The following is a 17,166-nucleotide window of genomic DNA, read 5'->3' on the forward strand; positions in this document are numbered from 1 at the left end:
TGGACAACCAACAAAGGTGAGAACGGCAGCAGAGGTGGAAGCGGCAGTGAAGGTGGAAGTGGCTGTGGAGTTGGTAGCCAGCAGAGGTGGACAGATCTTCGCGAGAAGGGCTAACAAGTGCAAGGGATCCGTTGTTGCAGTCTCTGTGCACAAGATCGTTGGTGGGAGAAAGGTCTACAGCAGGGGTTTTGATGCTCCAGGTAAAAGCGCGATCTAACAAAGGGCAGAGCCTACCCATAACCCCAAAGATGGGGAATGAAATGTATGCATCTGTGTAAAGACTACCTTTTGGGTAAAGATCAAGAAACTTTCTAGGTATTGGAGTCAACAAATTCATGTTTTGATCAATTAATGTCATTCATAATCCTCTTTTTGACATATCAAAGCGAGGCCAGAAACATTGCTGATACTCAACTCTGGATTGGTAGATTTCATTATAATTTGACATGGGTCAGAATGCTCCATTTCAGCGTCATCCTCCTCCTCTGCCCCTCTTTCCCGTCCCGTAGTCTTCGGGTAAACAGTGCACCCTAACACCCTAAACTGTCTGGGACAATAAGCAGTTTAAGAGTTTTTGTCACTGGGTTCGTCCTCGTGAACCTCACTTTCTTCCTTCCATTACCAGCAAATGTGGAGCCGCTATAGTGTTATCTTAATAGGTAATGCCACTGGTGGTAAAATTTACATCCAAGAGTTGTCAACAGCTTAATCAAGGCTGTAAATGGGCCGGTACTTGCAGGTACGGAGTACCTGCACTTTAATCTGAAAGGGAGAGTACCAACACTTATCTGCAGGGGCGTAATACTTTTAATAGGGGAGCACTGGCACTTCTCGGTCATCATTAGGTACTCGGGGTAGAAAGTTGCTGCACTTTTATATTTCCCTTTCAATAACTGGGCGAAGTAGTAGACTCTGTCCTTCCAGGTTGCCCTTAGTGCATATTTCATGGTGGCACCAACAAGGAGCCAGGAGATGGCAACTGATGTGCCTGTCATTAACATAGTGATTGATGATGAGGCACAGATCAATAATACATTGGTCATCAAGATGAGGGTTGAGGAGGCGGTGGTAAATGAAGCAGTGCTCGATGAGGCTGTGGTTGACAATTGACGCATTCCCAGGTTTACTACTCGTAGCAAATCTGGCAATGCACCAAAATTCATGGGTGGATGCGTGGAACACGCACGCTTCACCCGTGGAACACCCACGCTTCACCCATGGAACACCCACACTCCACCCGTGGAACATGCACGCTTCACCCATGGAACACTCATGCTTCACCTGTGGAACTCACACGCTTCACCCATGGAACACCCACACTCCACCCGTGGAACACGCACGCTTCACCCATGGAACACCCACACTCCACCCGTGGAACACGCACGCTTCACCCATGGAACACCCACACTCCACCTGTGGAACACGCACGCTTCACCCATGGAACACTCATGCTTCACCTGTGGAACACCCACACTCCACCCGTGGAACACGCTCACTTCACCTGTGGAACACCCACGCTTCACCCATGGAACACCCACACTCCACCCGTGGAACACGCACGCTTCACCTGTGGAACACCCACGCTTCACCCATGGAACACCCACACTCCACCCGTGGAACACGCACGCTTCACCCATGGAACACTCACACTCCACCCGTAGAACACGCACGCTTCACCCATGGAACACCCACACTCCACCCGTGGAACACGCACGCTTCACCCATGGAACACTCATGCTTCACCTGTGGAACTCCCACGCTTCACCCATGGAACACCCACACTCCACCCGACACTCCACCCGTGGAACACGCACGCTTCACCCATGGAACACTCATGCTTCACCCATGGAACACCCACACTCCACCCATGGAACACCCACGCTTCACCCATGGAACACCCACACTCCACCCGTGGAACACCCACGCTCCACCCGTGGAACACCCACGCTCCACCCGTGGAACACCCATGCTCCACCCATGGAACACCCACGCTCCACCCGTGGGACACCCATGCTCCACCCATGGAACACCCATGCTACACCCATGGAACACCCACGCTACACCCATGGAACACCCACGCTACACCCATGGAACACCAACACTCCACCCGTGGAACACCCACACTCCACCCATGGAACATCCACACACCACCCATGGAACACCCACACTCCACCCGTGGAACACTCACACTTCACCCATGGAACACCCACGCTACACCCATGGAACACCAACACTCCACCCGTGGAACACCCACACTCCACCCGTGGAACACCCACACACCGCCCGTGGAACACCCACACTCCACCCGTGGAACACTCACGCTTCACTCGTGGAACACCCACGCTCCATCCGTGGAACACCCATGCTCCACCCATGGAACACCCACGCATCACCCATGGAATGCCTTCCCAGAGAAAAGTAACACACTGCAGGGGATGTGTGCGTTGCATTACTCCAAACTTACTATGCCACGCAGCGTCACGCAAAGTGGCTCTGTGTCACATAGTAAATCTCACTTAAGGTTTGCGTTGTCCTTGTGTCACCTTGCGTGATGCAAGGGCAACACAATCCTTTTGTAAATCTGGCCCCAGGTGCATTCTGTTTTGTGTTTTTTTTAAGTGAATGTGGCATCTCTTATGGACAGTTCAGCCTGGACACATTTATTCGACTCCTGTAAGTGTTGTGTGTATCCTATATCAATGTAGACTTGTGTGTGTGAATGTACATTCATTGCTCTAAACTCTTTGCAGCCCTCGGACAATAACAGAGGAAAGTTGGGGAGTTGAATGCCTCTGTCCCCATTATTAAGTAAGCAGCCCAGGAGGATGGGGTTCCCAGGGCCCAACCGAGGCATGGGTAGGGGCTCTGCATGCTCTCCTCTCCTTTAATGTGAATTCAGCCGTGGGGATGGGGACCCAGGGGCTAGGAGTGGCTTGGGGAGAGGCCCCCAACTTATGCCTCCTCCCCAAATATTATAAAATAAAGACCCCCAGGCCCTGAACGGCGTTTTGCCGTGATTCTGCAGAGTCCCGCAGGATTGCTGCTTTTAAAAAATAATTACTTCGCAAGCAGGGGGTGAGGGGTTCACCTAGGACCCCCTCCCATCCCTCAAGAAAGGAGGCCGAGATAATGGAGGTGTTGAGGACTTTCTTGAGCTCGTTGCCAATTGTCTTGCTTCCGAGGCTAAAGATGTGGTTGGGACAGGGGTCCGTGGGTGCTCCTGAGTGCACGGAGTTCATGACTGAGGTAGTGTCTTAAGTAGTCAAAGGGTGCGCAGGTGTTCAGGGTTTGTGCTTGTGGGTGTGGGCAGACTGATAATGTTGGCGGCGGGGGGCTGGGTTTTAAAGTTTTCGTAGATGACTGAGATCTTGTTGTGGAAGAAATCTGCCAGGGTGTCACACAGTTCTTGGCAGGGGTAATATTGTTCTCAGCGGCTGCGGGGCTGGAGAACTTCTTCACAATGGTGAATCCTCCTTGCTGTGGTTTGTACTGTCTTCTATGCAGTCTGCTAGGGAGGTCTTTGCTTCTTTCAGAAACCTGTGTTACTGGTTGAGAGCTGTCTTGAAGGGGGTATGGTCTCCTGTGCCATTTCCTTCCTAGTTGCCGGCAGTTGCGTTTAGTTGATTTCAGCTCTGCTGTGAACCAGCTGACTCTTCTGGCAGGTCCTTTTGTTTTTGGCTGGTTTAGTTACGGGCGATTGTGTTGGCAATCTGTGATCCACTTGGAGAAGCTCTTTGCAGCCTATTCTGGCTTGGATGTTGTGTCTGGGAGCGGGGAGCTGAGGGTGCTGTTCCACTGATCTTCTGGTATCTTTTTCCAGTTTCTGCACATGGAGCTGGGGGCATGTTTCCAGTGTTGGGAGGTCGTGAGATGGTGAAGTGGACGCTGTAATGGTCGGTCCAAGTGAGCTGTGAGACGTCGTTGTACTTGATTCTGTTGTTGGATGTGAAGATGGGGTCAAACATATGTCCTGCAATGTGGGTAGGGTCGCGACAAATTGCCTGAGGCCAATGTTGCTCTTGCTTTCCGGGAGGTTGGTTGTGTTGGTGTAATCGAGGTGGAAGTTAAGATCCCCATGGATGATGTAGTGCTTGGAGTCGATGGCGATCGGGGTGATGTAATCAGGAATGGCGTTGCAAAAGCTGGGCGTGGTCCTGGTGGTCAGAAAGCGAAGGTTTCTCTGATGGTGCTTTTCACGTCTGTGTGAAGTTGGAAGTTGAGATGCTCCATTAACGCGGTCGAATCGTCCGAGGAGATCGTGCCGTGGATGGTGTCTTTGTAGATGATGGCAACCCCACCTCTGTGTTTGTTAGTTCCATCCCGTGTGTTATCTTGTAGCCTTTGGGGGGCAATGGTGATGTCTGGCGCAGAGTCTGGATTCAGCCAGGTCTCTGTGTGGAAGATGACATCCGGGATGAGGGTTGAGATCGTGTCCCAGATCTCCGTGGCATGCTTGCCGAGTGATTGTGCGTTGAGTAGAATGCACTGGATTTGTGCTGTGGAGGTCTCAATCGGCGTGGAGTTGCATTTGCAGTGTCTCCGGCGTGGTTGGTTGTTTCAGTGCTGCAGGAGAAGTGGCTGTGCTGGCAGGCGAACACACCTATGATGGTGCATGGAGATGTGCCGCAGCAGCTGTTGTCATGTGCCCAGGATCCAGGGCTCGGAGGTCTGTGATGGTGTAGCTGGGAGGGGCGGAAGAACTGGGATTCCTGGAGGTGGACATGGTCCAGGTGCAGACAGGCGCGCCAGCGCTGAACCTGCTGCACGGCAGCGCTGTGGACTCCATTAAGTAGGTCCTGGGAGAGGGTGGGGCACTGGATGGCGGGAAAGGAGGAAGGCAGCGCAGCTGAAAAACAGCACAGATACAATAAAGGAAGCAAGGCTTAAACAATGGCAACAGCACAAAATGGATTGACAAATACGGCTGAAAGGAGCAAGGCTGACTAAAGGGGGAATGAGCAGTACAGGAAAGGTTAAGAGAGTTTATCAAAATTACACAACAGCTGACCCACTGCACGGAAACAGATACGGGCAGCACGAAGCCCCGGCTGAGCACTGGCAGCAGAGAGCTTGACAGAGTCTAGGAGACCTGTAGTGCTGGGGGAGCGGTTCAATCACAAAAAGCGCACTTTCTGGACCAAGATCTCGCTTCCTGCCAAGTTTGGTGTCATTCTGTTCAGCGTTTATTTGCAGTGTTGCATTCCAAAATGCCTATGGAAAATGAATGTGTAAATGTGGTTTTGGGACTTCCCTCTTTTCTCGGCCCCAAACATTCCAGGAAGGAGCTGAGGCGGATGAACTTTTTTGGAAAAAGTTTCATGAAGGTTCGTCAAATGGTACCAAAGTTATTAGCAAACAAAAAAATGCTCTTCCTATGTAAACACAGACCTAAGTCCCTCTCGAGTCAGATACTAAATCTTCAAAATTCTTTCCCAGAGCTGCAGTTCCTTCAGGAATTACCAGACTTCACTCTTGAGTCAGATGCAAAAGCATTGCAATTAATTTCATGAAGCTGCAATTCCACAAGCCATTACTAGGTGTCTCTCTCGAGTCAAAGGGAAAAGCATTGAAATTCTTTCATGAAGCTGCAGTTCCGCATGTCGTTACTAGGTGGCCCTCTCGAGTCAAATGGAAAAGCACTGCAATTCTTTCATGAAGCTGCAGTTCCGCATGTCGTTACTAGGTTTCCTGGTCAAGTCAAAGGCGAAAGCACTGAAATTCTTACATGAAGACGAATTTTCACTAGTCGCATTTCCACTAGTCGTTCGTATTTAGGTGTCCCTCTTCAGTCAAATGCAAAAGCAGTGCAATTCTTACATGAAGCCGCAGTCCCTCTAGGCGTTACTAGGTTTCCTGGTCAAGTCAAATGCGAAAGCACTGCAATTCTTTCATGGAGCTGCAGTCCCTCTAGTCGTTACTAGGTGGCCCTCTCGAGTCAAATGCGAAAGCACTGCAATTCTTCCATGGAGCTGCAGCTCCACTTATTGTTAAGAGATGACCAGCTCAAGTCAGATGCAACTGCTTCAAATGACCTGCACCAAGAAGAAGGGGAGTGGCTTCAAAATTTATATTTGCATACACACATTTGCTATTGTAATCATTTAAATATTTCTCACCAAAGCTGGTTCATAATAATGAGTCAAAATCAGAGATTTCAATATATTTCTGTATTTTTATCAATGGAAGTGATTATACGCCGCTTTAAGTAGGAACTGTCACGCACTGGTACGTACAAGCGTGAATTCATTGCAGTTTTTATGTGGATCAATGAGTGAGTCTTTGTTCGGAGTGTTGCATCAAGTTAGAAGGAGGAGGAGTGCTGTGAATCAGGCCTGTTGTATACAGTTACATACACTTTGGAATAAGTTTACTACTTGTGGCTATTACGTCCTGCAGCACACATGGCCAGACACTGGGACTGCAACACATTCTGAAAGAAAAAAATGCAGGTAGGGAATTAAAATAAAACCCCATAGCAAATAATGTTAAAATAAATGTAATTATAAGATATCTCATGAGAAAAATGTCAAAGCTGGTATGTTGTCTCTTGATGCTGTTGAAGTCTCTGGGCCACAGAGCTTTGCTGAATGTGTCTTTGACGAATAAAATTTGTTTACAAAAAAAAAAAAGAAATGTAATTACTTATAAGTGATTAGGCTTCGAGAGAGGGCCTTATACTGGCTCTCCAGCCCTTAGATGGGAAGTGTTACAGGTTCAATGGGACCTACAAGGAATGTGGGAGTCCCTTGACAGACATACTCTTACCGCATACCAACAGCGCTACATGGCAAGGGGGATAAATCTAGGCTACTGTTAGCCTGGATACTGCGACGCAAACAGGAGATTCCGCCCATCCTACAGGGCTCCGGGCGAGTCGGGTGTTGACGAAGCGCAGCAAGATTCTGGCAGCCCTCGTAACTCACTTCTGTAATGAGTATACGTACGGAATTTTTGGGACAGTTCATCTGACAGGTAGGAACGATTTTTTTCTGCAAGAGTCACTGCCGCGTCTGATGCCAGACAATGCCTGTGACCTTGATGATGAACTTACTTTGGAGGAACTAAGAGCCGCACTCCAGGATCTGAACAGAGTTAAGGCACCGGAGGAGGCGGGCTCCCGCGGAATTTTACCAAGGATATGCTGGTACGGTAGGGGAAAAATTGTTAACTGTCTTTCTGGAGGCACGGAATCTTGGTACTTTGTCCCAAACAAGGCGTGAAGGAATTCTTAGTCTTATGTTGAAACCGGGCAGGGATCCTGCAGACCCCTCCCCATATAGACCCATCACAATGATCAACACAGATGTTAAGATTCTTTGTAAGGTGTTGGCAAAACGATTACAAGGAGTCATCGGTACCTTGGTCCATGAGGAATAGTGCGACTTTATGCCTGCACGAAGCAAGACATTTAACTTAAGGCGCTTGACCCATGTATTACATGAGACCATGGAATCATACGAGAACCTTGCCCTCGTGTGATTAGATGTTGAGAAGGCGTTTGATACTGCTAGGTGGAGCTATCTCATGAGGGTGCTGCAGGGAATGGACCTTGGCCCGGTCTCCAGGGGTTGGATACAACTATTATATATGCAACCTGTGGCTTCACACACACTCGGGGGAGTACTCCGATGGGGAGATGGCTGACATCTCATTTCCCTCTTCTAAAGGGCACTCCGCGAGGCCCAAACAAATTGGGATCATAAGGCGAGAGTGCATGGGAGACAGAATTAGGAGGGACTCTGGAAGATGCAGATTGGAATCGAGCATGTAATCTAGTAAAAAAAGGTGTCTTCCAATAATCGGTTCAAACTAATCCATTCTAACTATCTACACCGTATATACATGACACATGCCAGGACCAATGGCACTGACCCGAGTAGAGGTGCATGTTGTCCATGCTGCGAGAAGGACGAGGCCACTTTCTTACATCTTGCTTGGCATTGTGTAGAGGTCTATAGATTCTGGGAAATGGTGGTACCCTGTGTCTGAAATAATGGGCATTGTTGTTCCTTTGATCCATAGTGCCTGTTAGGGGGGAATCAAGAGACCCAAGGGGCGCAAGACGTCATATAAACTCCTTAAATTGGCATTGCTCCTTGCAAAACAGAGGATAGCGATAGGATGGGTGGGTCCAAGACCCCTAAGTGTGATTTTATGGGAACAGACGTGTTGGAATGGGGTATTGCTAAGGAACATCATAGGAAGCACAGAGGACACAGTCGCTGAGGATTTGGAGGCATGGGGTGCTATGTTAAACGTCTTTATTGAATATGATACGGCAGACTCGGATGGGGAGGACCAGAACTAAATGGGACATTGAACCTCACCATAAATGCGTGAACTGAAGTTGTTGTGTCCCTCTGTTTGGATCCATATTGTTATACATTACACTATGTATTCACAGCCAGAAAGATTGTTCCGATATACTGGAGGGATGGTTGTGTAACTGTGTTATTGTAACACTGGCACCGGTCACCATGCACTTTATGTTGCATTGAAATATATAAAATGCAAAAATGAAGGTTTTAAAAAAATAGATTTAAATGTATATAATTTAATATTAAGTATATATCAATAGTACATAGTTTGTATTTAATAATAAAATATTTTCATATCAAAATTTGAAATAAAAATTGATTTTATGATACCGATCAGTTTCTATTGTATTTCTCCTGTCCGAAATGTGGCTATTTTCTCTGCTGACTTAATAAAAATGTGTTGTGAAAAAACCATTTGAAATAAAAAATGAAACTAATGTTATTACATTATAACTAAACTAATTTAATACATTTAATATATCACTTTCAATAGTTAATGTTCAATAATGAATTTATAATAAAAATATGTTTTTCTTTAGGTGTTTTTTAATTTAAACTTCAAAAAAATAACTTCCATTAATTAAAGATTTATTTCAACTTTGAATAATAGTGCAGTGGCAGTTTTTTTTGTTTGATCTGCATATAAAATACATATACATACAATTAATTTAAATTGATATTTACTATAACAATATTCTGAATATTTATTTCTGAACTGACAAAAAAATACAATTAAACAGCATTGCAAAATATACATATGCACAGTTACAATCCAGATCCAGATCCAACAGTGGGAGGAGTAACTTTGAGCAAAGGTCAAACGGTTGATTAAGGCGGGCGTTGAAAAGAGGCAGGCGGAGCAAAGGAGGAAACGCCCCAGGGGCACTGCTACACAGGATAAAGAAACAACATGAGGTGCTGTGATGCAGGGTTGAAGGTGGCAAAGAACGCAGCCAGGAAACGTCTATATTGGGATGTGGGGTCAAAAACCTTCCTGGAGAAATCCAGTGCCCCCCCCCCCAGGACTACTTTTCCAGCACTCACAATCAAGCACTTCAGTTTCACAATGGGAATGTGTACTCAGTCAGATCAACGTCAGCAGTTTCATTCACTACAGTGCAACCCTGTCTGAGTGGTCAATAATCTTGGTACAATCATTATTGATTCATTTTAATTGGCTGATAAAGATGGCGGGAGTCCTGATCATGTGCGTCTGAGCTAGCCGCCTTGCAGCCAGCAGAAGGGTTTCCTCGCTGGCGGCCTCCACAGCAACGGAGGCAGGGCAGAACCATATGCTGATGTCACAGAGACTCCCAGCCTCTCACCAGTGCTGATCTGTTGGCACTGGGAGTGCAGAAAGGAAGGCAGAAAATCCCTTTGTAGTTGGGCATAGTAGTAGACAGTGGGCTGGTTTTGGCCACACATGGGTTTAAGGCACTGAATTCTGGGAGCATGAAGCCACTTACCAGAATTCCTTCGTCGTCCTCTGCCGACTGCACACCCACACTCAGCAGTTGGCTGCTGTGGGCATGCAGCAGCATGAAGGCCTGGGACATGGTTCCCAGGCTGACAGTGCGGGTTACAGCAGTAAGCAGACTGTAGCCTGTTCTGTGAACTGTGCCCTGCTCCACGGTTTGCTACCCACCTCCTTGCCTTGGGCAAGTGGACCTGCATTGAGGTGCCTGCTTTGTTGCCACCTGCAGTAAAGTTATTTACCCCATGAAATGCGGTGTGACCTAGGGCAGCCAGGACCACTGCGGAGGAGACATCAGCCTCGCCTGCGGCCTCCATGACTTCATTAGCTCCTCAGCTAAAGGGGCACATTTCCAACTTGGGGCCTGATCATGATCTTGGCGGGCAGGGTTACTCCGTCACAAATCCGCCAAATTACAATACAATGGAACTTGCAAGTTGACAGATGGGAGATCTGTCACGTTTGTGACAGAGTACCCCACCAGCCAAGACTGCAATAAGGCCTTTCGGCTTTTGAGAGGAATACCGTTTATATCTCTGGTTGCAGTCTCTAGTTCTAACAAGGTTGAGTAAGGCAACTTTTTTTTCTGAATGCTTCCAAGATCCATCTTGTTGCTCTGAACGCAAAGTTGCACACTTAGTTAGTTTCAGGAGCTAAATGGTGTAAACACATTACATGAGTATTAATCACGCTCAAATGGTTTCAAATTGAAGTAAGACATATATGAAAATTGGCCTGCATTGTACCAAAAACACTATATTCTGGAGCTGTAAGCTTTCTATCCCAGAAACTGTTCATTTCGATTCTCTTTGCTCCCAATGGCTCCCGTCTTCTAGAAAAGGGCTTTGTTAATGTTATGTGATTGACGCCTCCTGCTCAGCCAGTGTCTGTGCTGTGTGCTGCATGGAATGTTGGGTGCCCATGAGGAGTGACACTTGAGGATGGGCCGAGCAGCAGCCAGGCTGCTCCTGGTGGGGCTGCTTGACAAGATCTTATCTACTTGTAACTATCTACAATAAAGCTTCCTGAATTACATCTTACCTGCGTGGACCTCCTCACTACAGGCTTCCTTCTGAAGAACAGGACACTAAAGCAGTCTTTCTCTGAAGCGGAGTCCAAACTTTGGAACTCTAGTTCACATGCTCGAGGGATCATCTCCTTGAAATCTTCAAGAGGGAGTTGAAATGCCTGCCAGCATCATTTCCACTTGCTGCCCTTCTCCACAATACAGTTTCTGTTAATTGACCCCAATATCCTAAACATTTGCTACAAGGTTTGTAATTGTACTTATGTATATATTTTGAAATGCTGTTTAATTGGAATTCATTTGTCTATTCTTACTAAAACTTTGTCACACTCACAATATACTGTAAGCGTATTTATTCATAGTCTGGGGTCTCATGTTAAATGGAACTACATCAAATATATCTCTTACCCACTAGGTTTGGGATACCCTTCTCAAAAGCGCAACATAAATGCTGAAAGAAGACACAATTCGTGCAAAGTATCTTGGTGTGGTTGATCCTGGGCAGCTTTCTTATGACATGTGATCTGACTGTCCTGTCCTGCTAGCACCAAAGGACTCGAAAGCTTCAAGAGTTATGAGTGCACCAGTGGGGGCCAAGGCCGAAGTCGATTGAGAAACGTGGCAACCAGCGAGATGTCGGCTCATAGAACTAGATGGAAAGGATCAGAAATAGTCCCACACTCCTGCTTACAGAATTGCTGAAGTGATTTCTGGCATATAATTAACAAACTCTTCTAAGTACTAACCTAGAGAATCCAGCGAATGGTGCAACTGCATAAGGTAATGAGGTTATACCCATAATAATTCTTTAGATGCTGAAGAACTTATAAAACAGATTGCAAATTGTTCAGCATTTCTAGGTGTGGAATTAGCAACAGGATTTTGATGCTGTTAATATGCACAGCTTTCCTCTGCAGTAAAGCAGTATTGTGGCATTACCACATTTAAAGCAGGAATCATTTAAACAGCATATACATTCTAAACATGCAGCAATTCCCTTACTTCAAATGTAAAAGTACTGTTGTACATATCCAATAATCTGTACGCGGGCTGAACCCCTGTTTTCCCCCTTCCCCCCTCCTTTCTCCTCTGGGACTGTCTCCCACAGCCAATTAGAAGAGACTAATGAAGGTGTTGAGCTTCTGTGGGCGGAGATGTAATTTGTGGGTTGCAGTGGCGTCCTTGCGTGGAGATTAGCGTGATGTGCAAGGTAACCCCCCCATCTTCCTCTCCTGACGTCCTGAAGCACTGAGTCCTCCCCGGAGACCCCAAAGAGCTGCACACTAGCCACAATTAATGTGGCTGTGGACAGCGAAGGTTGGACGCGTATGAGCTTTTGAGATTAGCAGAATGAAAGGAAAATAAGCCAATGGTACAAAAGTTCATATTCATTTGGTTCAAGACACGTCTGATTCAAAGGGCTTCAACAGGATGTCACTATATCAGAACATGACCGCACAGGTCAACGCCGTCACTGCATCCTGATTCCACACCCTGAAGATGCTGAGGAAGATTCAAAGGGCTTTAACAGGACGTCACTATATCAGAACATGACTGCACAGGTCAACGCCGTCACTGCATCCTGATTCCACACCCTGAAGATGCTGAGGAAGATTCAAAGGGCTTCAACAGGATGTCACTATATCAGAACATGACTGCACAGGTCAATGCCGTCACTGCATCCTGATTCCACACCCTGAAGATGCTGAGGAAGATTCAAAGGGCTTCAACAGGATGTCACTATATCAGAACATGACTGCACAGGTCAACGCCGTCACTGCATCCTGATTCCACACCCTGAAGATGCTGAGGATCAGAACATGACTGCACAGGTCAACGCCGTCACTGCATCTTGACTCCACATCCTGAAGATGCTGAGGATCAGAACATGAGCGCACAGGTCCACGCCGTCACTGCATCTTGACTCCACACCCTGAAGATGCTGAGGATCAGAACATGAGCGCACAGGTCCACGCCGTCACTGCATCTTGACTCCACACCCTGAAGATGCTGAGGATCAGAACATGAGCGCACAAGTCAACGCCGTCACTGCATCCTGATTCCACACCCTGAAGATGCTGAGGATCAGAACATGACCGCACAGGTCAACGCCGTCACTGCATCCTGATTCCACACCCTGAAGATGCTGAGGAAGATTCAAAGGGCTTTAACAGGACGTCACTATATCAGAACATGACTGCACAGGTCAACGCCGTCACTGCATCCTGATTCCACACCCTGAAGATGCTGAGGATCAGAACATGACTGCACAGGTCAACGCCGTCACTGCATCTTGACTCCACACCCTGAAGATGCTGAGGATCAGAACATGAGCGCACAGGTCCACGCCGTCACTGCATCTTGACTCCACACCCTGAAGATGCTGAGGATCAGAACATGAGCGCACAGGTCCACGCCGTCACTGCATCTTGACTCCACACCCTGAAGATGCTGAGGATCAGAACATGAGCGCACAAGTCAACGCCGTCACTGCATCCTGATTCCACACCCTGAAGATGCTGAGGATCAGAACATGAGGGCACAAGTCAACGCCGTCACTGCATCTTGACTCCACACCCTGAAGATGCTGAGGATCAGAACATGAGCGCACAAGTCAACGCCGTCACTGCATCCTGATTCCACACCCTGAAGATGCTGAGGAAGAGTCAAAGGGCTTTAACAGGACGTCACTATATCAGAACATGACTGCACAGGGCAACGCCGTCACTGCATCCTGATTCCACACCCTGAAGATGCTGAGGAAGATTCAAAGGGCTTTAACAGGACGTCACTATATCAGAACATGACTGCACAGGTCAACGCCGTCACTGCATCCTGATTCCACACCCTGAAGATGCTGAGGAAGATTCAAAGGGCTTCAACAGGATGTCACTATATCAGAACATGACTGCACAGGACAACGCCGTCACTGCATCCTGATTCCAAGCCCTGAAGATGCTGAGGATCAGAACATGACTGCACATGTCAACGCCGTCACTGCATCCTGATTCCACACCCTGAAGATGCTGAGGATCAGAACATGAGCGCACAAGTCAACGCCGTCACTGCATCCTGATTCCACACCCTGAAGATGCTGAGGATCAGAACATGAGCGCACAAGTCAACGCCGTCACTGCATCCTGATTCCACACCCTGAAGATGCTGAGGATCAGAACATGAGGGCACAAGTCAACGCCATCACTGCATCCTGATTCCACACCCTAAAGATGCTGAGGATCTTAACATGACTACACAGGTCAACGCCGTCACTGCATCCTGATCCCACACCCTGAAGATGCTGAGGATCAGAACATGAGCGCACAGGTCCACGCCGTCACTGCATCCTGATTCCACACCCTGAAGATGCTGAGGATCAGAACATAACTGCACAGGTCAACGCCGTCACTGCATCCTGATTCCACACCCTGAAGATGCTGAGGATCAGAACATGAGGGCACAAGTCAACGCCGTCACTGCATCCTGATCCCACACCCTGAAGATGCTGAGGATCAGAACATGACTGCACATGTCAACGCCGTCACTGCATCCTGATTCCACACCCTGAAGATGCTGAGGATCAGAACATGAGCGCACAAGTCAACGCCGTCACTGCATCCTGATTCCACACCCTGAAGATGCTGAGGATCAGAACATGAGCGCACAAGTCAACGCCGTCACTGCATCCTGATTCCACACCCTGAAGATGCTGAGGATCAGAACATGAGGGCACAAGTCAACGCCATCACTGCATCCGGATTCCACACCCTGAAGATGCTGAGGATCAGAACATGACTGCACAGGTCAACGCCGTCACTGCATCCTGATCCCACACCCTGAAGATGCTGAGGATCAGAACATGACTGCACAGGTCAACGCCGTCACTGCATCTTGACTCCACACCCTGAAGATGCTGAGGATCAGAGCATGAGCGCACAAGTCAACGCCGTCACTGCATCCTGACTCCACACCCTGAAGATGCTGAGGATCAGAACATGACTGCACAGGTCAACGCCGTCACTGCATCTTGACTCCACACCCTGAAGATGCTGAGGATCAGAACATAACTGTACAGGTCAACGCCGTCACTGCATCCTGATCCCACACCCTGAAGATGCTGAGGATCAGAACATAACTGTACAGGTCAACGCCGTCACTGCATCCTGCTTCCAAGCCCTGAAGATGCTGAGGATCAGAACATGAGCGGACAAGTCAGCGCCTGGGACTTCGTTCGGGGGGCAAGCTCAGCACAAGCCCTTGGAGATCTTTTAAGCACAAGTTGAAATAAAGTCTTTGTAGTCTTTTCTCCTCTCCTTTCAGCAGCAAGGCAACCACTGCAGGCCAATCCCCCAGGTCAGGGACAGTACTCCTCCTAACAGCTTTCCCAGTTCCTTCTCCTCAGGCAGAGGTTCTTCTTGTCAAGCAGGATCTAATTTCTTGGGAGCAGGGTCCCAATACTTATACCCCTAATTCCTTTGTTCCTCTGGGGTAGAGGGGCCTTTGCCCAGTCCAAACCAGTACCTGAGCACTTTGTTGACATGACTCTGCCTTTCTATTCAGGGTGCAGGGCAGAGACATCAGCCGGTCCACAGGAGGTGGAGCCAGAATGGTTGTGGCAGAGCACAGCCCTATTGAGAGTCCAGGTGCACTCCTCCCACCCATCTGCATGTCAATCTCTCTATTCACCACCAGGCTACCTAGCCATGCCCCTCTGGGTTTGCCCAGCCCTGTCACTCACACAAACCAGACAGGCAGATACACATCATAGCAGAGGAGGGCTGAAATGGTTAGGCAAGCAAATACCAACTTTCTAAAAGTGGTATTTGCAAACACAGAATATTAAAATAAACTGTATTTTATTATTCTGAGTTCAGGCATACTAAACTCGATTTTCTACCATGTTCCCTGGGTCTGTTAGGATCATAGGATGTAACAATTCTAACAGCCCATTCTGGCCTATGGAGAACAGGTAGCCTTACAATAGTGAAAAACGGAAATGGCTGTAATTCACTATTAGGACATGCCACACACATCAGGGCTTGTCCTACCTTATGCTTACAATGCACCCTGCCCTTGGGCCTACCATAGGGGTGACTAATATGAAGTTAAGGGAAGGTTTAGGGACTGGGAAGTGGGTGCACTTGCCCAGCCAGCATGACAGTACCAGACTGCACGCAGGTTCTGCAATGGCAGACCTTAGTCACATTTTACTAGGCCGCTTCTGTGGGTGGCACAACCAGTGCTGCAAGCCCACCAGCAGCATTTGTATTTACAAGCCCTGGGCACTCCTGGTGCACTTTACTGTGGTCTGACAGTAAACCAAATAAGCCAATCATGGAATCCAACCAACATATACATTTTACATAGGGAGAGCATATGCACCTTAGCACTGAACAGCAGTGGTAAAGTGCCCAGAGTCATAGAATAGCCAACAACAGGTCAGAAAAAGTACAGGTGGAAGGCGAAAAGTTTAGGGACCATCCGGCCAAAAGGGCCAGGTCCAACACTCCTAGTATGTAAAAGTTGGCTGCCAGTATACCACAAGTAGACCAAAAATACCCAAAATAGTCAAGGATGACCATTATTATGCCATTGGCACTATTATGCCAGGAACAAGCACAATTATGTCAGTGATAACACCCTTATGTTGGGGGCTAGCATACACATTTGGATGTCCTAGATACCAGGCGTACAGGCGTAACTTTCAGGAGGCAATAGTGTTTATTATGGACGCACATAAATGCTGATGAGTCTCTTAATTTTCTCTGTTCTAGATCATACCCTGGTCTCACCAGGTCTTGAGCTGATCACGCACCCAACTGACACATTTTCACTCTGACTCCTGCAGTCCCACACAGTCCCAAAGTGGTGGGTCAGCACTGATTACTGCTCAGGCTACTGCTGCCGTGCTTCTTTGATGGTACACTGTCCAGACACATGTTATGTCTGATACAGCAGGGACTACAACATGGTCAGTCTCCTTGTGGCTTAGCTATATTGAGATTGGATACAGACTGTCGGGTGGCAGGCCCTATAGGCCGATATAGTGTGTGTTTGGGTGTTAGTGAGTTACTACCAAAGGTTCTGCTGGCTGTCACTCTAAGGGTCTTGAGATGAGCAGTGCTGCCTTTTTTAATAGAAATCTACCCTCTGAATTTGATACTGGGCTTGACTTCACCTCTGAGAGCTACTTTGAAGGTACTGGTGAGCTACCAGTAGCTCCCGAGCCACTCGTTGGTGACCCCTGGTTTAGACCAAACCATAGTACTGAGACAACAATCCTACACATAGTAGTTGACGCTCTGCTAGCCCTCGACCATAATGAAACCTGTCTCCTGATCCTTCTGGAT

The 17,166-nt window shown here is 47.8% G+C and overlaps 1 protein-coding gene across 2 annotated transcripts in view; it reads right to left on the reverse strand.

The window, feature by feature from the left end:
* LOC146797198 (uncharacterized) overlaps positions 1–17,166 on the reverse strand; it is a 757,296-nt gene that overhangs the window by 587,448 nt on the left and 152,682 nt on the right. The window contains exon 2 of one of the 2 annotated variants that reach the window (XM_085630326.1): positions 6,176–6,430. The exons of the other annotated variant lie outside the window; for it this stretch is intronic. Within the exon in view, the coding sequence (XP_085486452.1) occupies positions 6,346–6,430 (85 nt within the window). The 3' untranslated portion in view covers positions 6,176–6,345. Of the gene's footprint in view, positions 1–6,175; positions 6,431–17,166 lie in introns of those variants that run through there. 2 annotated transcript variants of the gene reach the window in all.

The sequence above is a fragment of the Triturus cristatus genome, chromosome 10 (genome assembly GCF_964204655.1).
Source record: "Triturus cristatus chromosome 10, aTriCri1.1, whole genome shotgun sequence".
NCBI classification, from domain to species: Eukaryota; Metazoa; Chordata; class Amphibia; order Caudata; family Salamandridae; genus Triturus; species Triturus cristatus.